Source organism: Narcine bancroftii, unplaced genomic scaffold, assembly GCF_036971445.1.
Source record: "Narcine bancroftii isolate sNarBan1 unplaced genomic scaffold, sNarBan1.hap1 Scaffold_221, whole genome shotgun sequence".
Classification (NCBI taxonomy): domain Eukaryota; kingdom Metazoa; phylum Chordata; class Chondrichthyes; order Torpediniformes; family Narcinidae; genus Narcine; species Narcine bancroftii.
In genome coordinates this window covers 62,023-85,673 of record NW_027211956.1, presented here as the reverse complement: position 1 = coordinate 85,673, position 23,651 = coordinate 62,023, and the positions used below count along the sequence as shown (strand labels likewise).

The following is a 23,651-nucleotide window of genomic DNA, read 5'->3' as shown; positions in this document are numbered from 1 at the left end:
GAGGGGTGGGGCGGGGAGGGGATGGGCGGGGAGGGGAGGGGCGGGGCGGGAGGGGCGGGGCGGGGAGGTGTGGGGCGGGGAGGGGCGGGGCGGGGAGGGGCGGGGCGGGGAGGGGTGGGGCGGGGAGGGGTGGGGCGGGGAGGGGTGGGGCGGGGAGGGGAGGGGCGGAGAGGGGAGGGGCGGGGAGGTGTGGGGCGGGGAGGGGTGGGGCGGGGAGGGGAGGGGCGGAGAGGGGGAGGGGCGGGGAGGGGAGGGGGCGGGGAGGGGAGGGGCGGGGCGGGGAGTGGCGGGGAGGGGAGGGGCGTGGAGGGGAGGGGCGGGGAGGGGAGGGGCGTGGAGGGGAGGGGCGGGGAGGGGTGGGGCGGGGAGGGGTGGGGCGGGGAGGGGATGGGCGGGGAGGGGAGGGGCGGGGCGGGGAGGGGCTGGGAGGGGAGGGGAGTGGTAGGGAGGGGAGGGGCGGGGAGTGGTGGGGAGGGGAGGGGAGTGGAGGGGCTAGCTCAGGGGATAGGGTAATTGGAAGGGGGAAAGGCAATGGGAAGTGTAAGGAGAATGGGTGAAAATGGGGTGCTTGCTCGTGGGAGGGGAAGGGGGAGGGGTTCAGGCCGTCATGGGGTTGTCCATCCCTCTTCACTGCAAGGCCAGATGGTTGTAGACACCTGGCTCATCTCCATAGTTTGCTCCTTCTCCTGGGAACAGAAGCATGTGTTAATGAGGAACTGTTTCCTGGACCTGACCACGTTGACTGAGGAGGATCCAAATCACTCCCCCCAATCCCCACACTGCAGCCTTTCCAGTTCCACTCCTTTTGATCAGGTGTGTGTGAGGAACCCACGATCTTGTCTCTTCTGCTCAGGCTCCACTTCATGGCAGCAAAGTGTTGGACAAATCACGGACTAGTTGAGCCCCTTCAGCTGATCCATCCGAACCTACCCCACAACAATATAACCCTTCCTTCCCTCACATGAATTTATATTCACGTACCTATCTTCGAGTCTTTTCAATATCCCTAATGTACCAGTTTTGACCATCACCACTGCAACGCATTCCAGGGACCCACTACACTGTGTGACAAAACATAGCGCTCTCGTCTCCGCTAAACCTTTATCCTCTCATCTTATTTTGGAGTCCTCTGGTATTCTTGCCCCAGAATAAATGTGCTGGTTGTCAACCCAATCTGTATCTCTCCTCATCTCGTGGGCCTCTATTTCAGTCACCTCTCATCCTTCTTTGGTGTCCAGAGAAAAGCCCTAACTCTGCTAACCTTGCCTCATCAGACCTTTTCCAATCCAGCCACCATCCTCGTAAATCTCCTCTGCACTCTCTCCAAAGCTTCCACGTCCATCCTGTCATGAGGCAACCAGGAATGCACACAACAGCCAAGTGTGGTCTGACTCAAGATTTAGAGTTCTGCAACTTTACCTCTCCGTTCTTGAACTCAATTCCCCTGATTAATCAAGGCCAGCACACAATACTCCTCCTTAACCAACCTATCAATTTGCGCAGCAAACTTGAGAGATCTATGGAGATGAACCTTAACATTTCTCTGATCTGCCACACTGTTAATAATGCTGCCATTCACCACGAACTCTGCCCTCAAATACAACCTTCAAAAGTGCATCACTTCACATTTCTCCAGATTGATCACCATCTGCCAATTCTCTATGACAACTTTCTACATTGTCCACAACACCTCTACTTTTGATTCATCCGCTGACGTACCCACCCGTCCATGCCCATCGACATTCATAAAAAAAACCACACAGCAGGGGTCCCAGGACACCGGAGCATTGACCTCCAGGCATCATATGTTCCATATCATCATATAACCATTTACGGAGCGGAAACAGGCCATGTTCAATCTACTACTACTCTCTCCTTTCTGCAGGCAAGTGAATTCTGAATCCAAACAACCAAGGCTCCATGGATCCCATGCCTCAGGACGTACTGAATGAGGCCACTGTGGTGACCTAGCCCAAAACCTCAAAAAAATCCAAGAGTAGCACTTCCACCCTTTTACCTTCCTCAATTTCCTTCATCATCTCCTTGGAAAACTCAATCATGAACATGGGGCGAGCCCGAGGACTGCGGAGTGGAGGCTTCCCTAAACAGGGAAGGCACTGTTCAATGGAGGAGTAACAAGCCTCCACTCATTCTCCAGCCCTGGCCCACACAAAGACAGGAGTGGGGTTCCATTCACAGTCCAGTGACCCATCATCCATCTCAGCCATGTTAACGGCTCCACTCACCAGGAAGTCCCACCCTCCAAACTCTCCCTCTTTCCCTTTCCACTGCCCATCACACCCACCGCGTCCTCCTCCAGTCAGAGAGAAACTTACGCTGTCCTGACCATCTCCCGCTTGCTTCCACCGATCCCCTCATAACCCCCCCTTCTCCACCACCAGCATCCTCCAATCACCTGCCAATGCCCTCTCACCAGCCTCCTGTATCAACCAATCACTTGCCAGTCCCCTTTCCCTGTATCGACCAATATCTAGACCGATATGTCGAGGAACAAACTCGGGAGCAGGCCATTTTAGATTGGGTATTATGCAGTGATAAGGGGCTAATCGACACTCTTGTTGTGCGAGGCTCTTTGGATTGGAGTGATCACAATATGATCGAATTCTCACTCGACATGGAGAGTGATGAAATTAAAACCGCGACTAAGGTCCTGAATTTAAATAAAGGGAATTATGATGGTATGAGACGGGAGTTGAGTAAGATTGATTTGGTGGTTTATGGGGGAGTTGACTGTGGATAGGCAATGGAAAGCATTCACAGATCTAATGGAGAAATTGCAAAAATCGTTTCTACCGGTTTGGCATAAAAATAAACCAAAAAAGGAGACTCCATATAACCACTTACAGCACAGAACAGGCCAGTTCAGCCCTACTAGTCCAGGCCTTAGCAAATCACCACCCTCCTAGTCCCACTGACCAGCACCCGGTCCATACCTCTCTAGTCCCCTCCTATCCATGTAACGATCCAGTCTTTCCTTAAACGTAAACAATGATCCCGCCTCAACCACGTCTGTCGGAAGCTCATTCCACATCCCCACCACCCTTTGCATAATGAAATTTCCCCACATGTTCCCCTTAAAATTTTCCCCCTTCCATCTTCAACCATGCCCTCTCGTTTGAATCTCCCCCACACTTAATTGAAAAAGCCTATCCACGTTTACTCTGTCTGTCCCTTTTAAAATCATAAACACCTCGATCAAGTCCCCTCTCAATCTTCTACGATCCAGAGAAAAAAGCCCCAGTCTGCACAACCTTTCCCTGTAACTCAGACCCTGAAATCCTGTCAACATTCTCGTGAACCTTCTCTGCACTCTCTCTATTTTCTTTATATCTTTGTAAAAATTTGGTGACCAAAACTGTACACAGTACTCCAAATTTGGCCTCACCAATGCCTTGTACAATTTCATCATAACCTCCCTACTCTTGAATTCTATACTCCAGTTTATGAAGGCCAACAATCCAAATGCCTTCTTCACCACACCATCTACCTGAGTATCAGCCTTGAGGGTACTATTTCCCATAACTCCTAAATCCCTTTGTTGCTCTGCACGCCTCAATTGTCTACCATTCAATGTATATGACCTATTTAAATTTGCCTTTCCAAAATGCAGCACCTCACATTTATCTGTATTAAATTCCATCAGCCATTTCTCAGCCCACACCCCCAGATTTCCTAAATCACCTTTTAATCTACGGTAATCTACCTCATTGTCCACAACACCACCGACCTTTGTGTCATCCGCAAACTTATCCAATTCTCCACCCCTACATCCAGATCGTTTATATATATAACAAATAATAGTGGACCCAGGACCGAACCCTGAGGAACTCCACTAGTCACCGGCCTCCAATTGGACAAACAATTTTCTACCACGACTCTCTGACAATTCCCATCCAACCATTGCTGAATCCATTTCACTACCACCTTATTTATACCTAATGCCTCTACCTTTTTTCCTAACCTCCTGTGGGAAACTTTGTCAAAAGCTTTACTAAAGTCCAAATAGACAACATCCACAACTTTCCCTTCATCAACCTTTTTTGTAACCCCCTCGAAGAACTCAAAATGTTTTGTCAAGCATGATGTACCCCTGACAAAACCATGCTGATTACTCCCTCGCAATCCCTGAACCTCCAAATAATTGTAAATACCATCCCTCAGAACACTTTCCATCAACTTGCCCACCACAGACATCAGACTCACGGGTCTAGAATTCCCAGGTTTACATTTAGACCCTTTCTTAAACAGCGGAACAACATGCGCCACCCTCCAATCCTTTGGCACCACCCCCGTGGCCAGTGACATCCTAAATATCTCTGTTAATGGCCCCACTAACCGTCCACTAGCTTCCCTGAGTGTCCTAGGGAATATTTTGTCCGGTCCAGGAGATTTATCCACCTTTATCTTTTTTAACACAGCCATCACTACCTCCTCGGTTATCCTTATATGCTTCATGATCTCCCCACGATTCTTCTTTACTTCAACTGGTTCAACATTTTTTTCCCTAGTGAATACCGAGGCAAAGAAATCATTCAAAATTTCCCCCATTTCCTCTGACTTCTCACTCTGCCTTCTCTCGCTATCTACAAGGGGACCAATTTTATCCCTCACTAAACTTTTACTTTTAATGTACTTATAGAAACCCTTTGGATTTATTTTTACTCTGTCAGCCAATACCTCTTCATGCCTTTTTTTGGCCTTTCTAATTTCTTTCTTAAGATTCCTTCTACACTCCTTGTAGTCCTCCTTCAACTTCTCAGCTCCCTGCTCTTAATACCTCTTCTACACCTCCCTTTTTCTCCTCACCAAATTTCCAATATTCCTCGAAAACCAAGCCTCCCTATGACTTCCAGCCTTTCCTTTGATCCACACTGGGACATAACTACTCTGTACCCTCAAAATTTCTTATTTGAATATCCTCCATTTGTCATTAACATCCTTACCTGAAAATATCCTGTCCCGCTCATTACTCCCCAAATCCCTTCTTATTCCTTCGAAATTTGCTCTTTACCAATCCAGAACCTCAACTTTAGGCCTCTCCTTGCTCTTCCCTAAAATTACCCTTAAACTTACAGAATTATGATCACTAGACCCAATTGGATCTCCAACATTAATGTCCGCCTCCTGACCTAGCTCGTTCCCTAACAGGTTTTCCAGTATCACACTATCCCAAGTCGGTTCTTCTACTAACTGATTTAGAAAACAATCCTGAACACATTTAACGAACTTCAGCCCATCCTGCCCTCTAACCGTATGTGTATCCCAATCAAAGTTAAAATCTCCCATGATCACTAACCTATGATTTTCACACATATTCGTTATCTCCTTACAAATTTGTTGCTCTAATTTTCTTGGCCCATTGGGTGGTCTGTAATACACCCCTATTAGCACCCTCTTGCCTCCTCCACCCCTCAATTCCACCCAAGCAGCCTCACTGGTCGATCCCTCCATACCATCCTGCCACCTCACGGCAGTAATGTCCCCCTTAACAAGCAGAGCACCTCCTCCTCCTTTTTTACCCCCTGATCTATCACATCTAAAACAAATGTATCCTGGAATATTAAGTTGCCAGTCCTGCCCCTCCTGTAGCCAGGTCTCACTAATTGCCACAATATCGTGACCCCAAGTATACGTCCATCCTCTCAGCTCATCTACCTTGTTTTCTATGCTTCTTGCATTAAATATATGCATCTCAGAGAATGACCCTCACATATATTCTCGTTTTTACCTCTACCTTTATCTCCATCCTACCTTTCTTATCTTTTTTATTCCTATCTAGGTGGCATATTCCTTGGACACTGCTCTCACACTCTGTTCCCCACCCCCCTGCCAAACTAGTTTAAACTTTCCCCCACAGCTCTAGCAAATCTGCTTGCCAGCACATTGGTCCCCCTCCAGTTCAAGTGGAGTCCGTCCCTCTTGTACAGGTCCGACCTTCCCCAGAAGAGATCCCAATAAACAAGAAATCTTATCCCTTGCCCCCTGCACCATCTCATTAGCCACGCATTCATCCTCCACATCCTCCTATATCTACCCTCACTAGCGTGTGGCACGGGCAGCAATCCAGAGATTACCTCCTTGGAGGTACTGTTTTTTAACTTCCTACCAAATTCTACATAATCCTGTTTCAAGACCTCATCCCCACTTCTAACTAAGTCATAGGTCCCCACAAGGACCACGATTTCTGGCTGTTCTCCTTCCCCTTGCAGAATTCTATGCACTAGATCAGAGATATCCCTGACCCTGGCACCAGGGAGGCAACATACCAACCTGGAATCCCGATCTCATCCCACAAACCTTCTATCTGCCCCTCTGACTAATAAATCCCTAACTACAAAAATCCTATCCTTATCCTTCTTTCCCTTCTGAACCTCAGGGGAAGCCCCTGTGCCAGATACCTGACGCCCACGACTCGTCCCTGATAAGCTCTTCCCCCCAGCAGTATCCAAAGCCAAATACATGTTGCTGAGGGGCACTTTAACAGGGGTACTCTGCACTGGCCCTCTCCCTCCTTTCCTCACAGTCAACCAATTCCCTGACTCCTGCCTTCTAGGGGTGACTGTCTCGCTGTAACTCCTCTCTATCACTGCCTCTGCTTCCCTTATGATCCTCAGTTCATCCATTTGCAGCTCAAGCTCCCCAACACGGTCACCAATTATATACAAGTGGATGCACCTTTTGCAGATGTAGTCGTCAGGAACAGCTGTGCAGTCTCTGATTTCCCACATCCCACAAATGGAGCACTTAACTACCCCAACTGACTCCATTTCCTCCTTTCTTACTATAATACCCTTGACTAATAAGTTCCTTCTTAGCCCCTGCTCACCGAAGTCCCTCGAGCCAAAGTCCCCACTCCTTCACTGGGCCACTCCTCGAGCCAAAGTCCCCACTCCTTCACTGGGCCACTCCTCGAGCCAAAGTCCCCACTCCTTCACTGGGCCACTCCTCGAGCCAAATTCTCCACTCCCTCACTGGGCCAGTCCTCGAGCCAAAGTCCCCACTCCTTCACTGGGCCACTCACTCACTGCGCCGCTCCTTGCTGGCCGCTCCCTCCTTTTCTACTCCTTTTATTAGCCCCTTACCAATTAACCCCAATTAACTCCCGGTTCCTCCTCCTCCTCCTCTCACCTGACACCAGGCACTGACTCACTGTCTCCTCCGACCCCAAGTCTGACCTGACCGTGGATAACAAGGGAAATTGGAGACAGTATTAGGTCCAAAGAGAGGGCATATCAATTGGCCAAAAAATTACCACAACCAAACACTGGGAGCAGTTCAAGATGCATCAAAGGAGGACAAAGGGATTAATCAAGAGAGCAAAAATAAATTACGAAAGTAAGCTTGCGGCAAATATAAAAACCGACTGCAAAATCTTTTATAAATATGTCAAGAGGAAAAGAGTGGTCAAATCCAGAGTAGGTCCTTTGCAGTCGGAATCAGGGGAATATATAATGGGGAATAAGGAGATGGCAGACCAATTAAATTTTTACTTTAGTTCTGTTTTTACAAGAGAGGATACAAATAACCTCCCAAGGATGTTGGGAAACATAGAGACGAATGCAAGGGAGGAACTGAAAGAAATCAGTATCTCTAAGGACATGGTCTTAGGGAAATTGATGGGATTGAAGGCAGACAAATCCCAAGGGCCTGATAATCTACATCCTAGGGTACTCAAGGAAGTGGACATTCAGATAGCAGATGCTTTAAGAATTATTTTCCAGAACTCAATAGACTCAGGATCAGTACCCATGGATTGGAGGGTAGCTAATGTTACCCAACTATTTAAAAATTGGGATAGAGAAAAAGCAGGGAATTAAAGGTCGGTGAGCCTTACATCAGTAGTGGGCAAACTGATGGAATCCATTATTATGGATGTAATAGCGGAGCAAATGACTAGCAGAGAAGGGATCGGACGGAGTCAACATGGATTTACAAAAGGTAAATTGCACTAAACAAATCTATTGCAAATCTTTGAGATGGACAGGTAAAATAAATGGGGGAGAGCCAGTGGATGTGGTGTACCTGGACTTCCAAAAGGCCTTCGATAAGGTCCCGCATAAACCACTGGCTTCCAAAATCAAGGCTCATGGGTTTGGGGTCAAAGTATTGATGTGGATTGAGAACTGTCTGGCAGGTAGAAGACAGAGAGTGGGGATAAATGGCTCATTTTCTGAGTGGCAGGCGGTGACCAGTGGGGTGCCACGGGGATCTGTACTGGGACCCCAGCTGTTCACAATTTACATTAATGATCTGGATGAGGGGATTGGATGTAATATCTCCAAATTTGCAGATGACACCAAGCTAGGAGGGGTTGTGTGCACGGAAGATGGGGTCAGGAAGCTTCAGTGTGATTTGGATAAATTGAGGGACTGGGCAGATCCATGGCAAATGCACTACATTGTGGATAAATGTGAGGTTATCCACTTTGGTAATACAAACCGGAGGGCAGATTACTATTTGAATGGCAAAAGATTAAGAGATGGGGAAGTGCAGAGAGACCTAGGGGTACTTGTATATCAGTCTCTGAAGGCGAGCATGCAAGTACAGCAGGCAGTTAAAAAGGCAAATGCTTTGTTGGCCTTCATATCAAGAAGGTTTGAGTATAGGAACAAGGATAACTTACTGCAGCTGTACAGGGCATTGGTGAGACCCCACCTGGAGTATTGAGTGCAGTTTTGGTCACCTTATCTAAGGAAGGAAGTTCTTGCAATGGAGGGAGTGCAGAGGCGATTCACCAGGCTGATACCTGGAATGGCAGGAATGACTTTGGAAGAAAGATTGTGTGAATGGGGGTTCTACTCGCTGGAGTTTAGAAGATTGAGAGGGGATCTCATAGAGACATATAAAATTCTGGCAGGACTGGACAGAATGGATGCAGATGGGATGTTTCCAAGGATGGGAAAATCCAGAACCCGTGGCCATGGTTCGAGGATAAAAGGCAAACCATTTAGGACCGAGATGAGGAGGAATTTCTTGACCCAGAGGGTGGTGAATCTGTGGAATTCATTGCCACCCAGGGCAGTAGAGGCAGGTTCATTAAATATATTTGAGAGGGAATTAGATCTATTTCTTCAGTATAAGTGTATTAAAGGTTACGGAGAGAAGGCGGGAACGGGGTACTCAACTTTAAGATCAGCCATGATATCGTTGAATGGCGGAGCAGGCTCGAAGGGTCGAATGACCTACTCCTGCTCCGATGTTTCTATGTTTCTATCCTGACAGTTCCCTCCCCCTTCCACCTGTATTCACCAAGCACCTATCTTGTCCTTTCCCACATATATCCAACAATCAGCTCTCTCACCCTCTCCCACCTTCTGCTGCAGGTCTCATCTGGACGGGCAGGTCTGGGTGTAGGGTAGGGTGAGGTTGGGTCTGACCCACCCCACCACTCCTGACTCAACATTGCTTACCTTGATCATCTCCACCAGCTGCTCCACCCCACTGTCCCAGGGGAAGATGAGCTGTCCCAATAACAGCTCAGCCAATGCACAGCCAGCCGAATAGATATCTGCAAGAGAGGGAAGGCCTCGAATCAATGTCACAGGGTACCGAGGTACGTGAGAGACGGTGGAGTTGAGTGTGTGTACTGTCCCATTGGACAACTCGGGGTCAGACACAGGGTGAAGCTCTGAGATGTGCAGAGCAACAAAGACAGTACCCCGTTTCCGCATGCTCTCCGTAACCTTCAATACCCCTATACTGAAGAAATAGATCTAATTCCCTCTTAAATATATTTAATGACACACTCTGAGGCACCTCACCCTCCCTCTCCCTAGTACCTCTTACCCTATATCACCATATAACCACTTACAACACAGAACAGGCCAGTTCGGCCCTACTAGTCCATGCCGTAGCAAATCCCCACCCTCATAGTCCCACTGACCAGCACCCGGTCCATACCCCTCCAGTCCTCTCCTATCCATATAACGATCCAGTCTTTCCTTAAACGTAACCAATGATCCCGCCACAACCACATCTATCGGAAGCTCATTCCACATCCCCACCACCCTCTGCGTAAAGAAATTTCCACTCATGGTCCCCTTATAATTTTTCCCCTTCAATCTTAAACCATGTCCTCGAGATTGAAGCTCCCACATTCTTAAATGAAAAAGCCTATCCACATTTACTCTGTCTGTCCCTTTTAAAATCTTAAACACCTCTATGAAGTCGCCCCTCAATCTTCTACGCTCCAGAGACAAAAGCCCCAGTTTGCACAACCTTTCCCTGTAAATCAAACCTTGAAATCCTGTCAACATTCTCATGAACCTTCTCTGCACTCTCTCTATTTTCTTTATATCTTTCATATAATTTGGTGACCAAAACTGCACACAGTACTCCAAATTTGGCCTCACCAATGCCTTATACAATTTCATCATAACCTCCCTACTCTTGAATTCGATACTCCAATTTATGAAGGCCAACATTCCAAATGCCTTCTTCACCACACCATCTACCTGAGTATCAGCCTTGAGGGTACTATTTACCATAACTCCAAAATCCCTTTGTTGCTCTGCACGCCTCAATTGTCTACCATTCAATGTTTATGATCTATTTAAATTTGCATTTACAAAATGCAGCACCTCACATTTATCTGTATTAAATTCCATCAGCCATTTCTCAGCCCACACCTCCAGCCTTCCTAAATCACCTTTTAATCTACGGTAATCTACCTCCCTGTCCACAACACCACCGACCTTTGTGTCATCCGCAAACTTATCCAATTCTCCACCCCTACATCCAGATCGTTTATATATATAACAAATAATAGTGGACCCAGGACTGAACCCTGAGGAACTCCACTAGTCACCGGCCTCCAATTGGACAAACAATTTTCTACCACGACTCTCTGACACCTCCCATCCAACCATTGCTGAATCCATTTCACTACCACCTTATTTATACCTAATGCCTCTACCTTTTTTCCTAACCTCCTATGGGGAACTTTGTCAAAAGCTTTACTAAAGTCCAAATAGACAACATCCACAACTTTCACTTCATCAAACTTTTCTGTAACCCCCTCGAAGAACTCAATCAGGTTTGTCAAGCATGATCTACCCCTGACAAAACCATGCTGATTACTCCCTATCAATCCCTGTACCTCCAAAAATTGTAAATTCCATCCCTCAGAACACTTTCCATCAACTTGCCCACCACAGACGTCAGACTTACAGGCCTATAATTCCTAGGTTTGCATTTGGACTCTTTCTTAAATAGAGGAACAACATGCGCCACCCTCCAATCCTTTGGCACCACCCCCGTGGCCAGTGACATCCTAAATATCTCTGTTAATGGCCCCACTGACCGTCCACTAGCCTCCCTGAGTGTCATAGGGAATATTTTGTCCGGTCCAGGAGATTTATCCACCTTTATCTTTTTTAACACAGCCATCACTACCTCCTCGGTTATCCTTATATGCTTCAGGACCTCCCCACGATTCTTCTTTACTTCAACTGGTTCAACATTTTTTTCCTTCGTGAATACCGAGGCAAAGAAATCATTCAAAATTTCCCCCATTTCCTCTGACTTCTCACTCAGCCTACCCTCGCTACCTACAAGGGGACCAATTTAATCCCTCACTAATCTTTTACTTTTAATGTACTTATAGAAACCCTTTGGATTTATTTTTACTCTGTCAGCCAATACCTCTTCATGCCTTTTTTTGGCCTTTCTAATTTCTTTCTTAAGATTCCTTCTACACTCCTTGTAGTCCTCCTTCAACTTCTCAGCTCCCTGCTCTTTATACATCTTGTACACCTCCCTTTTTCTCCTAACCAAATTTCCAATATTCCTCGAAAACCAAGCCTCCCTATGACTTCCAGCCTTTCCTTTGATCCACACTGGGACATAACTACTCTGTACCCTCAAAATTTCTTATTTGAATATCCTCCATTTTTCATTAACATCCTTACCAGAAAATATCCTGTCCCGCTCAATACTCCCCAAATCCCTTCTTATTCCTTCGAAATTTGCTCTTTTCCAATCCAGAACCTCAACTGATCTATCACATCTAAAGCAAATGTATCCACGAATATTAAGATGCCAGTTGCAATATCGTGACCCCAAGTATCTGTTCATGCTCTCAGCTCATCTACCTTGTTCACTATGCTTCTTGCATTAAAATATATGCATCTCAGAGAATGACCCTCACATATATTCTCTTTTTTACCTTCTACCCTTATCTCCATCCTACCTTTCTTATCTTTTTTATTCCTATCTAGGTGGCCATACTCCCTGGACACTGCTCTCACACTCTGTTCCCCACCCCCCTGCCAAACTAGTTTAAACCTTCCCCCACAGCTCTAGCAAATCTGCTTGCCAGCACATTGGTCCCCCTCCAGTTCAAGTGGAGACCGTCCCTCTTGTACAGGTCCGACCTTCCCCAGAAGATATCCCAATGATCCAGAAATCTTATCACTTGCCCCCTGCACCATCTCATTCATCCTCCACATCCTCCTATTTCTACCCTCACAAGCTCGTGACACGGGCAGCAATCCAGAGATTTCTACCTTGGAGGTCCTGTTTTTTAACTTCCTTTCAAATTCTACATAATCCTGTTTCAGGACCTCATCCCCACTTCTAACTAAGTCATTGGTCCCCAAATGGACCACGACTTCTGGCTGTTCTCCTTCCCCTTGCAGAATGCTATGTACTCGATCAGAGATATCCCTAACCCTGGCACCAGGGAGGCAACAGACCAACTTGGATCCCCGATCTCATCCCACAAACCTTCTATCTGTCCCTCTGACTAATGAATCCCCAACTACAAGAATCTTATCCTTATCCTTCTTTCCCTTCTGACCCTCAGGGGAAGCCCCTGTGCCAGATACCTGACACCCACGACTCGTCCCTGATAGGCTGTTCCTCCCAGCAGTGTCCAAAGCCAAATACATGTTGCTGAGGGGCACTTCCACAGGGGTACTCTGCACTGGCGCTCTCCCTCCTTTCCTCACAGTCACCCAATTCCCTGACTCCTGCCTTCTAGGGGTGACTGTCTCCCTGTAACTCCTCTCTATCACTGCCTCTGCTTCCCTTATGATCCTCAGTTCATCCATTTGCAGCTCAAGCTCCCCAACACGGTCACTCATTATATTCAATTGGATGAACCTTTTGCAGGTGTAGTCGTCAGGAACAGCTGTGCAGTCTCTGATTTCCCACATCCCACAATTGGAGCACTTAACTACCCCAACTGACTCCATTTCCTCCTTTCTTACTATAATACCCTTGACTAATAAGTTCCTTCTTAGCCCCTGCTCACTGAAGTCCCTCGAGCCAAAATCCCCACTCCTTCACTGGGCCACTCCTCGAGCCAAAGTCCCCCCTCCTTCACTGGGCCACTCCTCGAGCCAAAGTCCCCACTCCTTCACTGGGCCACTCCTCGAGCCTAAGTCCCCACTCCTTCACTGGACCACTCCTCGAGCCAAAGTCCCCACTCCTTCACTGGGCCACTCCTCGAGCTAAAGTCCCTACTCCTTCACTGGGCCACTCCTCGAGCCAAAGTCCCCACTCCTTCACTGGGCCACTCCTCGAGCCAAAGTCCCCACTACTTCACTGGGACACTCCTCGAGCCAAAGTCCCCACTCCTTCACTGGTCCACTCACTCACTTTGACGCTCCACGATGGCCGCTCCCTCCTTTTCTACTCCTTTTATTAGCCCCTTACCAATTAACCCCAATTAACTCCCAGCTCCTCCTCCTCCTCCTCTCACCCGACACCAGGCACTGACTCACTGTCATTTCCGACCCCAAGTCTGACCTGACCGTGGATAACAAGGGAAATTGGAGACAGTATTAGGTCCAAAGAGAGAGCATATCCATTGGCCAAAAAAATTACCACAACCGAAGACTGGGAGCAGTTCAAGATGCATCAAAGGAGGACAAAGGGATTAATCAAGAGAGCAAAAATAAATTACGAAAGTAAGCTGGTGACAAATATAAAAACCGACTGCAAAATCTTTTATAAATATGTCAAGAGGAAAAGATTGGTGAAATCCAGAGTAGGTCCTTTGCAGTCGGAATCAGGGGAATATATAATGGGGAGTAAGGAAATGGCAGACCAATTAAATTTTTACTTTAGTCTGTTTTTACAAGAGAGGATACAAATAACCTCCCAAGGATGTTGGGAAACATAATGCAAGGGAGGAACTGAAAGAAATCAGTATCTCTAAGGACATGTTCTTGGGGAAATTGATGGGATTGAAGGCAGATAAATCCTAAGGGCCTGATAATCTACATCCTAGGGTACTCAAGGAAGTGGCCATTCAGATAGCAGATGCTTTAAGAATTATTTTCCAGAACTCGATAGACTCAGGATCAATACCCATGGATTGGAGGGTAGGTAATGTTACCCAACTATTTAAAAATTGGGATAGAGAAAAAGTGGGGAATTATAGGGCTGTGAGCCCGACATCAGTAGAGGGCAAAATGATGGAATCCATTGTTAAGGATGTAATAGCGGTGCATATGACTAGCAGAGAAGGGATCGGACGGAGTCAACATGGATTTACAAAAGGTAAATCGTGCTTGACAAATCTATTGGAATTCTTTGAGATGGTGACAGGTAAAATAAATGGGTGAGAGCCAGTGGTTGTGGTGTACCTGGACTTCCAAAAGGCCTTCGATAAGGTCCCACATAAACCACTGGCTTCCAAAATCAAGGCTCATGGGTTTGGGGGAAAGGTATTAATGTGGATTGAGAACTGTCTGGCAGATAGAAGACAGCGAGTTGGGATAAATGGCTTGTTTTCTGAGTGGCAGGCGGTGACCAGTGGGGTGCCACAGGGATCTGTACTGGGACCCCAGCTGTTCACAATTTACATTAATGATCTGGATGAGGGGATTGGATGTAATATCTCCAAATTTGCAGATGACACTAAGCTAGGAGGGGTTGTGTGCACGGAAGAGGGGGTCAGGAAGCTCCAGTGTGATTTAGATAAATTGAGGGACTGGGCAGATCCATGGCAAATGCACTACAATGTGGATCAATGTGAGGTTATCCACTTTGGTAATACAAACCGGAGGGCAGATTACTATTTGAATGGCAATAGATTAAGAGATGGGGAAGTGCAGAGAGACCTAGGGGTACTTGTACACCAGTATCTGAATGCGAGCATGCAGGTAGAGCAGGCGGTTAAGTAGGCAAATGGTATTTTGGCCTTCATATCAAGAGGGTTTGAGTATAGGAACAAGGATACCTTACTGCAGCTGTACAGGGCCTTGGTGAGACCCCACCTGGAGTATTGTGTGCAGTTTTGGTCACCTTATCTATGGAAGGATGTTCTTGCAATGGAGGGAGTGCAGAGGTGATTCACCAGGCTGATACCTGGAATGGCAGGCATGACTTATGAGGAAAGATTGCGCGAATTGGGATTGTACTCGATGGAGTTTAGAAGATGAAGAGGGGATCTCATAGAGACATATAAAATTCTGGCAGGACTGGACAGAATGGATGCAGATGGGATATTTCCAAGGATTGGAAAATCCAGAACCCGGGGCCATGGTTTGACGACAATAGGCAAACCATTTAGGACTGAGATGAAGACGAATTTCTTTACCCAGAGAGTGGTGAATCTGTGGAATTCATTGCCACAGAGCGCAGTGGAGGCAGGTTCATTAAATATATTTAAGAGGGAATTAGATCTATTTCTTCAGTACAAGGGTATTAAAGGTTACGGAGAGAAGGCAGGGACGTGATACTGAACTTTAAGATCAGCCATGATCTCCTTGAATAGTGGAGAAGGCTCGACAGGTCGAATGACCTACTCCTGCTCCGATGTTTCGATGTTTCTATCCTAACATTTCCCTCCCCCTTCCACCTGTATTCACCAAGCACTTCGCTTGTCCCTTCCCACATATATCCACCAATCAGCTCTCTCACCCTCTCCCACCTTCTGCTGCGGGTCTCATCTGGACGGGCAGGTCTGGGTGTAGGGTAGGGTGAGGTTGGGTCTGACCCACCCCCAGCACTCCTGACTCAACATTGCTTACCTTGATCATCTCCACCAGCTGCTCCACCCCACTGTCCCTGGGGAAGATGAGCTGTCCCAATAACAGCTCAGTCAACACACAGCCAGCTGAATAGATATCTGCAAGAGAGGGAAGGCCTGGCGTCAATGTCACAGGGTGTCGAGGGACGTGAGAGACAGTGAAGTTGAGTGTGGGGACTGTCCAATTGAACAACCCGGGTGAACGAAGCTCTCTCTGCACCGTCATATCACACACTCTGAGGCACCTCACCCTCCATTGCCATTGTACCTCTCCCTCCCTCTCCCTAGTCCTTCTTACCCTATATAACCATATAACCCCTTACAGCACAGAAAAGGCCAGTTCAGCCCTACTCGTCCATGCCATTACAAATCCCCTCCCTCCTAGTCCCACTGACCAGCGCCCGGTCCATACCCCTCCAGTCCTCTCCTATCCATGTAACTATCTAGTCTTTCCTTAAATGTAACCAATGATCCCACCTCGATCACGTCTATCGGAAGCTCATTCCACATCCCCACAACCCTCTGCGTAAAGAAATTTCCCCTCATGTTCCCCTTATAATTTTCCCCCTTCAATCTTAAACCATGCCCTCTCGTTTGAATGTCCCCCACTCTTAATTGAAAAAGCCTATCCACGTTTACTGTCTGTCCCTTTTAAAATCTTAAACATCTCTATCAAGTCCCCTCTCAATCTTCTACACTCCAGAGAAAAAAGCCCCAGTCTGCACAACCTTTCCCTGTAACTCAAACCTTGAAATCCTGTCAACATTGTCGTGAACCTTCTCTGCACTCTCTCTATTTTGTTTATATCTTTCCTATAATTTGGGGACCAAAACTGTACACAGTACTCCAAATTTGGCCTCACCAATGCCTTGTACAATGTCATCATAACCTCCCTACTCTTGAATTCAATACTCCGATTTATGAAGGCCAACATTCCAAATGCCTTCGTCACCACACCATCTACCTGAGTATCAGCCCTGAGGGTACTATTTACCATCACTCCTAAATCCCTTTGTAGCTCTGCACATCTCAATAGCTACCATTTAATGCATATGACCTATTTAGATTTGCTTCCACTCTCTGGCACCTCTATCTCTGGCACCTCTCTCATCCTCCCCCTCTCTGGCACCTCTCCCCTCTTTCTCTGGCATATCCCTCATCCCTCTCTATGTCACATCTCTCCCTCGGATAACTCTGCCTCAATCTATCTCTTCCTACCTTGGATGAAGCTTTCTCTATTTTACATGAGAACACTCAACACGCTCCCCTCCCTCTCTATTTGGGACATCACCATCTCAGTCATCATGGGATACTCTCTCCACCTCAATCTCTATGCCCAACACCCCCCAACCCGTGACATCAACTTCTTCCCTACGGGATAACCCTCTCTCTCTGTGCTGGACAGTTCTGCCTTTTTGCCTCAAGTGACAGGGCTGCCTTCCTAAAGTCTGGTTATAACTCACCGGTATTTGAGATGTAGTCAGGAGCTCTAAAGATGAGCTCTGGTGCTCGATAATACTGGGGCCAATCAAATCTATGTGGTGGAAAGCAGGGGTGGATCAACCGAAAATAGCACCTATGGCAGTGGTGGCCATCCTCTTGCAAGAGCAGGGCTTGATGGTGGCCATATTTTCTGTAGAGAACGAGAGGAAAGACTGAGCGTTTGTGTTCTTTGTACCTTTGATAGTGCCCCCACCCCCACCCATCCAGTGTCGGCCAAGTCATCCCACCCCCCCAACAACACACCGCCAAACAGTCGGGATTCCATGCCTGGGGGTCGATGAGGGATCAAACGTTCCATGAAGGGGTTGATGGTCTAAAAAATTTGGGGATGTCCTTGAGACACACCAAGAGTCATAGCCTCCAGTCAGAGAGCCAGTCATCCACAACCACCCTCTGGTTTCTCGCACAAAGCTAATGCTGAAACCAACTTATGCATCACCAGAAATACCAAGCCACTGAACCTTCCTCCCATGTGGGAACCTCTTAAATGCTTTACTCAAGTCCATATAGACAAGTCTTCTCTTCATCAATATTCCTAGTATGTGCACAAAGCCGTGATGGCTGGTCCTTATTTGTCCCTAACTGTCAAAATACTTCTATATCCAATCTCTTAGAGCACCTTCTAATGACTTGTTCACTCCTGATATTAGGCTCACCGGCCTATCATTTCCTAGGTTATTTTTGGAGCCTCTTTTTAAACAACGGGACAAGATGAGCTCCCCTCCAATCCTCCGGCACCTCACCTGTGGCTCAGGATATTATTATATCTATCTGCCAGGGCGCTTGCAATTTCTGCACCAGCCTCCCTCAAATTCCAAGGGAACTGGGGATTTATCCCCCTTGATTCACTTTAAGACTACAAGCACTTCCTCCTCTTTATCTAGGTTCCCTGACCTCACTGCTTATATGCCTCGCTCCCCTAGACTCTGTGCCAGTTTCCTGAGCAAAAAGAGCTTTAAGAAAAAGCTAGAAGATCTCCCCCATCTCTTGTAGCTTCATACATAAGTGATCACTCTGATCTACAAGAGGACCAATTTTGTCCCTCCAGATTTCCCTATTAATTTGGTCCTGCATTTTTTAATCCTCCTCTCAAGATCCTCATTTGCTCCTTGTTGCCTGTATCAGCTGTACACCACTCTCTTCTTTGGAAAATCAAGGTTCCCTCTGCGTGCTAACTTTGCCTTTAATCTTCACATGCAGACCTTGTGTTTCCACTTTGAAAGCCTCCCACTGACTGAACACATTTGCCTCAGAACAACCTGTCCCAATCCATGCTTTCTAGACCCTTTCTCATTTCCTCAAACTTGCCCTTTCTCCAATTTAGAATCTCAACCCAAAGACCAGGCCAATCCATCTCCATAATAAACTTGAAACAAATCACTGGACCCAAAATATTCCCCCCCCCATATACATATGTCCCTCTTGTCTTGTTTGGCAATAGGTGATCCATTACTGCCTTCTCTCTGGTTGGTACCTCTATTTATCGATTGAAAAACTTTCCTGGACACATTTGACAGACTCCAAGCCATCAGTCCCAGTCAATTTGTGGAAAGTTCAAATCTACTATTCCACCCTTATGTTTGGAACATAAGAACATAGGAAATAGGAACAGGAGTAGGCCAAAAATGGCCCATCGAGCCTGCTCCGCCATTCAATACGATCATGGCTGATCTAATTTATGACCTAACTTCACCTACCTGCCTTCTCCCCATATCCCCTAATTCCTCTATCATGTAAAAATTTATCTACCCGAATTTTAAATATGCTTAATGAGGCAGCATTAATACCCCGGGCGGGCGAACTAGGCTAGTCTGGTCACACTGTGTCTTGGTGCAGATTCGCTCGCCAAGAGGTGGCACGGTTAGTGTTGCGGTAAGTGCAATGGTGTTACAGAGCCAGCGACCGGGGTATGAATCCAGCACCGTCTCCCTGGCCTTACGTGGGTTTCCATCAGCTGCACAGTTACCTCCCACCCTTCAAAAACACATCAGGGGTGTAGGTCAATTGGGTGTAATTTGGTCGCAGGGGTTTATTTGATGAAAGGACCTGTGTCCATGCTGCATGTCTAAATTTAAATTTCAGGCTGTCCCATTTCTGAAAAATTGTTCATCCCCATCACCTTGAATCTTTTGCCCTGCAAGACCTTCGTGATGGTTATCAGCTCTCCACCATCCACCAGTCAGGCCTGGTACACCACACCGAAAGACCCACTGCCGATAATTTAAACATCTGTGTAGGGCACCTCCTATTTCCAGTGTGGCCACCACTCTTGTGGCCTTATTGCTATCTTCTGTGGGGCAGAAGCAGTAGCATTTACACACCCAGAGAGCACAGAACTGGCCATTTGTCCAACATGGTGTCTATCCTTCCCTCGAACTTTCTTCCAAACATCACCTCAATGTCAGAATTGATCCTCTGGTGGTTCGTTCCAGACTCTATTTTTTTTTTAATTTTATTGAAGAATTTTACAAAACCAAAATATATCTAATCTAAAACTAACCCCTACAAACTCCCTCCTCCCCCGTCCCCCCTACACCCTCCCCACATCGGAGCCTTTTTTAAAACACAGTCAGACCGATTATGACAGGTTGCTGGATGGTGTGCTATGTCTCTACACCTTTCATCAGAAATAAAACTTTTGTTTAACATCTAAACACATACGTTCCAAATACACTGTTGGCTAAGTCTCCAAAAATTGTGAAGGAAACCAAATTGGCAAAAAGAATAATTGAGTTGATGGGGGGTTTAAATTTGGTTGAAATATGGCGACGGATGAATCCGACTGAGAAGGATTATTCTTTTTATGTAGCTCGTCATGAGTCATCCTCAAGAATAGATTTTTTTGGGAATCAGCTCATTTGCAGGGTAGGATTGAACAAGCTGTGTACAAGAGTAGGATTTTATCAGTCCATTCGTTGTTTTTAATTTCCTGTAATGTTTCCGAGATGGCGGGAATTAACTATCGTTGGAGATTTAATGAGATGTTGCTACAAAGCCCTGAATTTATTTTGTATGTCAACGATCAGATTAAGGTTTTTCAGAAACAAACGCGGGATCAGTTCACAGTAAATTTACGTTATGGGGTTCTTTAAAAGGATTCATACAGGGTCAAGTTATTCGTTACACAGCAAAAGTGAAGAAGCATCTTAAAGCAGAACTTCAAGATTTAGAAAAAGAAATTGCAGTATTGGAGAAGATATTTCAGAAAGATGCAACAGAAGAGAACAAGATACAGTTATCGACATCGAAGCTTCAATTATCATACACAGCAAACTTATCATTATGAAGAACGACTTATCCTTTCCAAATGAATACATGATTGAATTTTGTTCTGCCATCTTTGTATACTCAGTTCAACATCATTTTTCCAAGTGACAGCGGGACATTTTCGACCTACTGCCAACCGTGGACGTATAAATGCAATTTGAGGTTTCTCCAATCGTAAACCTGTCATTATCGTCTTCATATATCCCAATAAACATACCCATGGGTCGATATATAGATCTATTTTGAACAAACCTCACAAAAAGTTAATTATTTGTTCCCAAAAGAGCCTAACTTTTGTACATTCCCATACTGAATCTAAGGAAGTACCTGTCTTTTCACCAAACCGAAAACACCAATCTGACAAACTAAACCCATCTATTTCCAATTTTTCAGGAGTTTAATATAACTGATGCAAAAAGTTATCGTAAACCAAACTATATTGAACATTTATTAACTTCATAACACTATCAAGACACATATCAGATCACTCCTCCACAGATATAGGCATATAGAAGCATATATGTTTTAAATATATCCACATTCGTCATCTTTTCTTGTAGTAACATACATTTCTGAAACAAATCCCTTTTTGCCCTTATCAACAATAAATTTCTCAAAGTTCATTTAACCAAAATATTCTAACAAATAAATCTTGCACTTGATAATATGCATATAAAGTGTTTGTGATACACCAAACTTCTCTCTAAGTAGAACCATCTCCCTGGGGGGGACAGGGTTCAGAGCCATTCCTTTTGTCCACAACCCTCCTTCTCCAAGAGGGTCAGGTCACCCCTCATTCTCCAGCATGCTCCAAGGGAGAAAGAGCATCTGAATTCCTCCCCAACTCCAAAAGCTCAGCAGGACTGAGACCTTCCACAACACAAACGAGACTTCATCCCCCAAGACATCTCATGGAGTGGAAGGAGCCCCTTGCTTCATTGCTAAACGCTGTTGAGTCGCCACACCAGCAACGCTTTCCAGCACCTTGATCTGGGATTGTTGGTGGTGGGATGGGTTGGGGGGGAGGTGGGAAAAGATGGAACAGGTTCCATAATCCGGTGTTGTAGGGTGTGGAAGGGCGATTCTGTCTCACAGTGGGAGAGATCGCATTCTGGGGTGAGGGGAGAGCTCTTTACCATTCCTGTTGGAAGAGCTACCTTCCCTCCCACTCCCGAAGACTGCTCTCCCCAAGATACCTCACCCGCGCCCCACGCCAATTCCTCGATCCTTTTTTCATCTCTCACCCAATACCACACTCCCGGTTCCTCAGTGCCTTCCATCCCCTCCCACCCCAGCCCTCCAGCTCAACCCTACTTCTGATCCAATCTCCCTCTGCCTGTGGTGCACCCCGATATTTTCATTCTGCCCTCCACATAACCTCCACTGCTACAGACCCCATCCCTGTATCCCTGCCCAAGCCACTGCTCTCTCGCACCTGCCTAGAAAGCGCCTTGCATTCAGGATGGAGAGAGGGTGTTAAATGTGGCCTCAATTCTCTCCGGCCACACCGGGTGAAGGATGGTGCTGGAGGAGGCTCTGTCTCAGTAGTGGAGCCGGTGACAGGATCTCTATCTCAGCCATGGGCCCTGGGCGCTTCCAAACACAACGCCGTTGATCAGAGAGGGTCCCTGGAATGTTCCCTCATGTGGGCCTCATTGCCCTTCCAGGAGAGACATCCTACTTGTGCTGCTCTGGCGTGGTGCAGCTCAGCTATGGCAACACATCAGCAGTTGCCCCACTCTGTGACATCATCTCCCCATCTGTGTCACCTCCCCTCTTTGTGACACCACTAGTGTAATGGCCAGGGACATCCAGCTATTTCAATCCTCCTCAATTTTCCCAAGTGAGGGCTGGGGAGGGGTAGTTCAACTTGTATATGTTACTTGAGTTGTTATCTCTTCTACCTCCTTGATATTTGATTCCATTTTGCGGACACTTTAGTTGACTATTTTATTGACATTGCCTGTAATCTCCCTTCATAAGTGACATGATTTTTATTTATCCCAATTGATCTTATACCCAAAGATCTCCCCATTGTCCTCCAGAGTGGAGCGCAACTTGGGCAACGAGTGTGTCAGGTCTGTCAGATCTGTCAGAACATCTCAGCAAATAAATTGAATTTATGCTCTTCCTGCCCTGTTCTGAAAATTTTAATGACTGAATCCTGGCAAATGGCCACGGCTGATGACCCCATGGCTAAACAAAAATTGCGCTGGAGATAGCGGGAAACCCTGCCTTGCATGATCTTTTCAGTGGGAAGGCTCAGGTAATTTGTCCATTGGCCACAAACTTAGCCTTGGGCGCAGGTGAAACACCCTTATCCATTGTGAAAAGTTGGCCACAGCCCCAATTTTCCCAGCACTTAAATAATTCTCCCACTCTAATTTGTGTGAGAAACACAGCTCACTGATTAAATAATTTTGAAGTCAATAGGTGAAGCGATATAACCTTTTTATTCAACGTTCTTGCAAGAGCGGGTCTCCTTCAGAAAGGCACACACACTGCTATTCAACAACCTTTTTTTCTACATTTCTTTGTGTTAATAACCACTCCTCCGTTAGTTTAATTGGTTAGTTCACTGAGTAATTGATAAGTACGTTTAACCTATCAAAAGATGTTCCTCTCCTTGTATTGAAGCCCGCCCTAGTTTCCATCTCCCACTCACCTTATTTCACTACCCCCTACCTTTATTTATTCTCATCCTTATCTGGTATGATGCCCAGTTCTTTTGCAATTTTTTTGGTATCATTTTGGCTTTCTCTGCAATTTTTTGCAGGAAGTGACCTTCCTTGGTATTCTAGCAGACCGCAACCCCCCACCCCCCACCCTCCCCTTAAGGTACCCATCGGCTTTCTCTGGGCAGCCATATTAACTCTCG

At 46.4% G+C, this 23,651-nt stretch overlaps 1 protein-coding gene across 1 annotated transcript; it reads right to left on the bottom strand.

Annotated features, from left to right (window-relative positions):
* Window positions 1-283: 283 nt before the first annotated feature.
* On the bottom strand, window positions 284-23,640 carry LOC138750681 (uncharacterized). The gene is made up of 6 exons (XM_069912753.1): window positions 23,616-23,640; window positions 22,793-22,862; window positions 22,213-22,341; window positions 17,467-17,636; window positions 9,432-9,529; window positions 284-686 (listed from the first exon to the last, which is right to left on the bottom strand). The coding sequence occupies exons 1-6, from the start codon at window positions 23,638-23,640 to the stop codon at window positions 606-608; spliced, it is 573 nt and encodes a 190-aa protein (XP_069768854.1). The 3' UTR covers window positions 284-605.
* Between the last annotated feature and the right edge of the window lie 11 nt (window positions 23,641-23,651).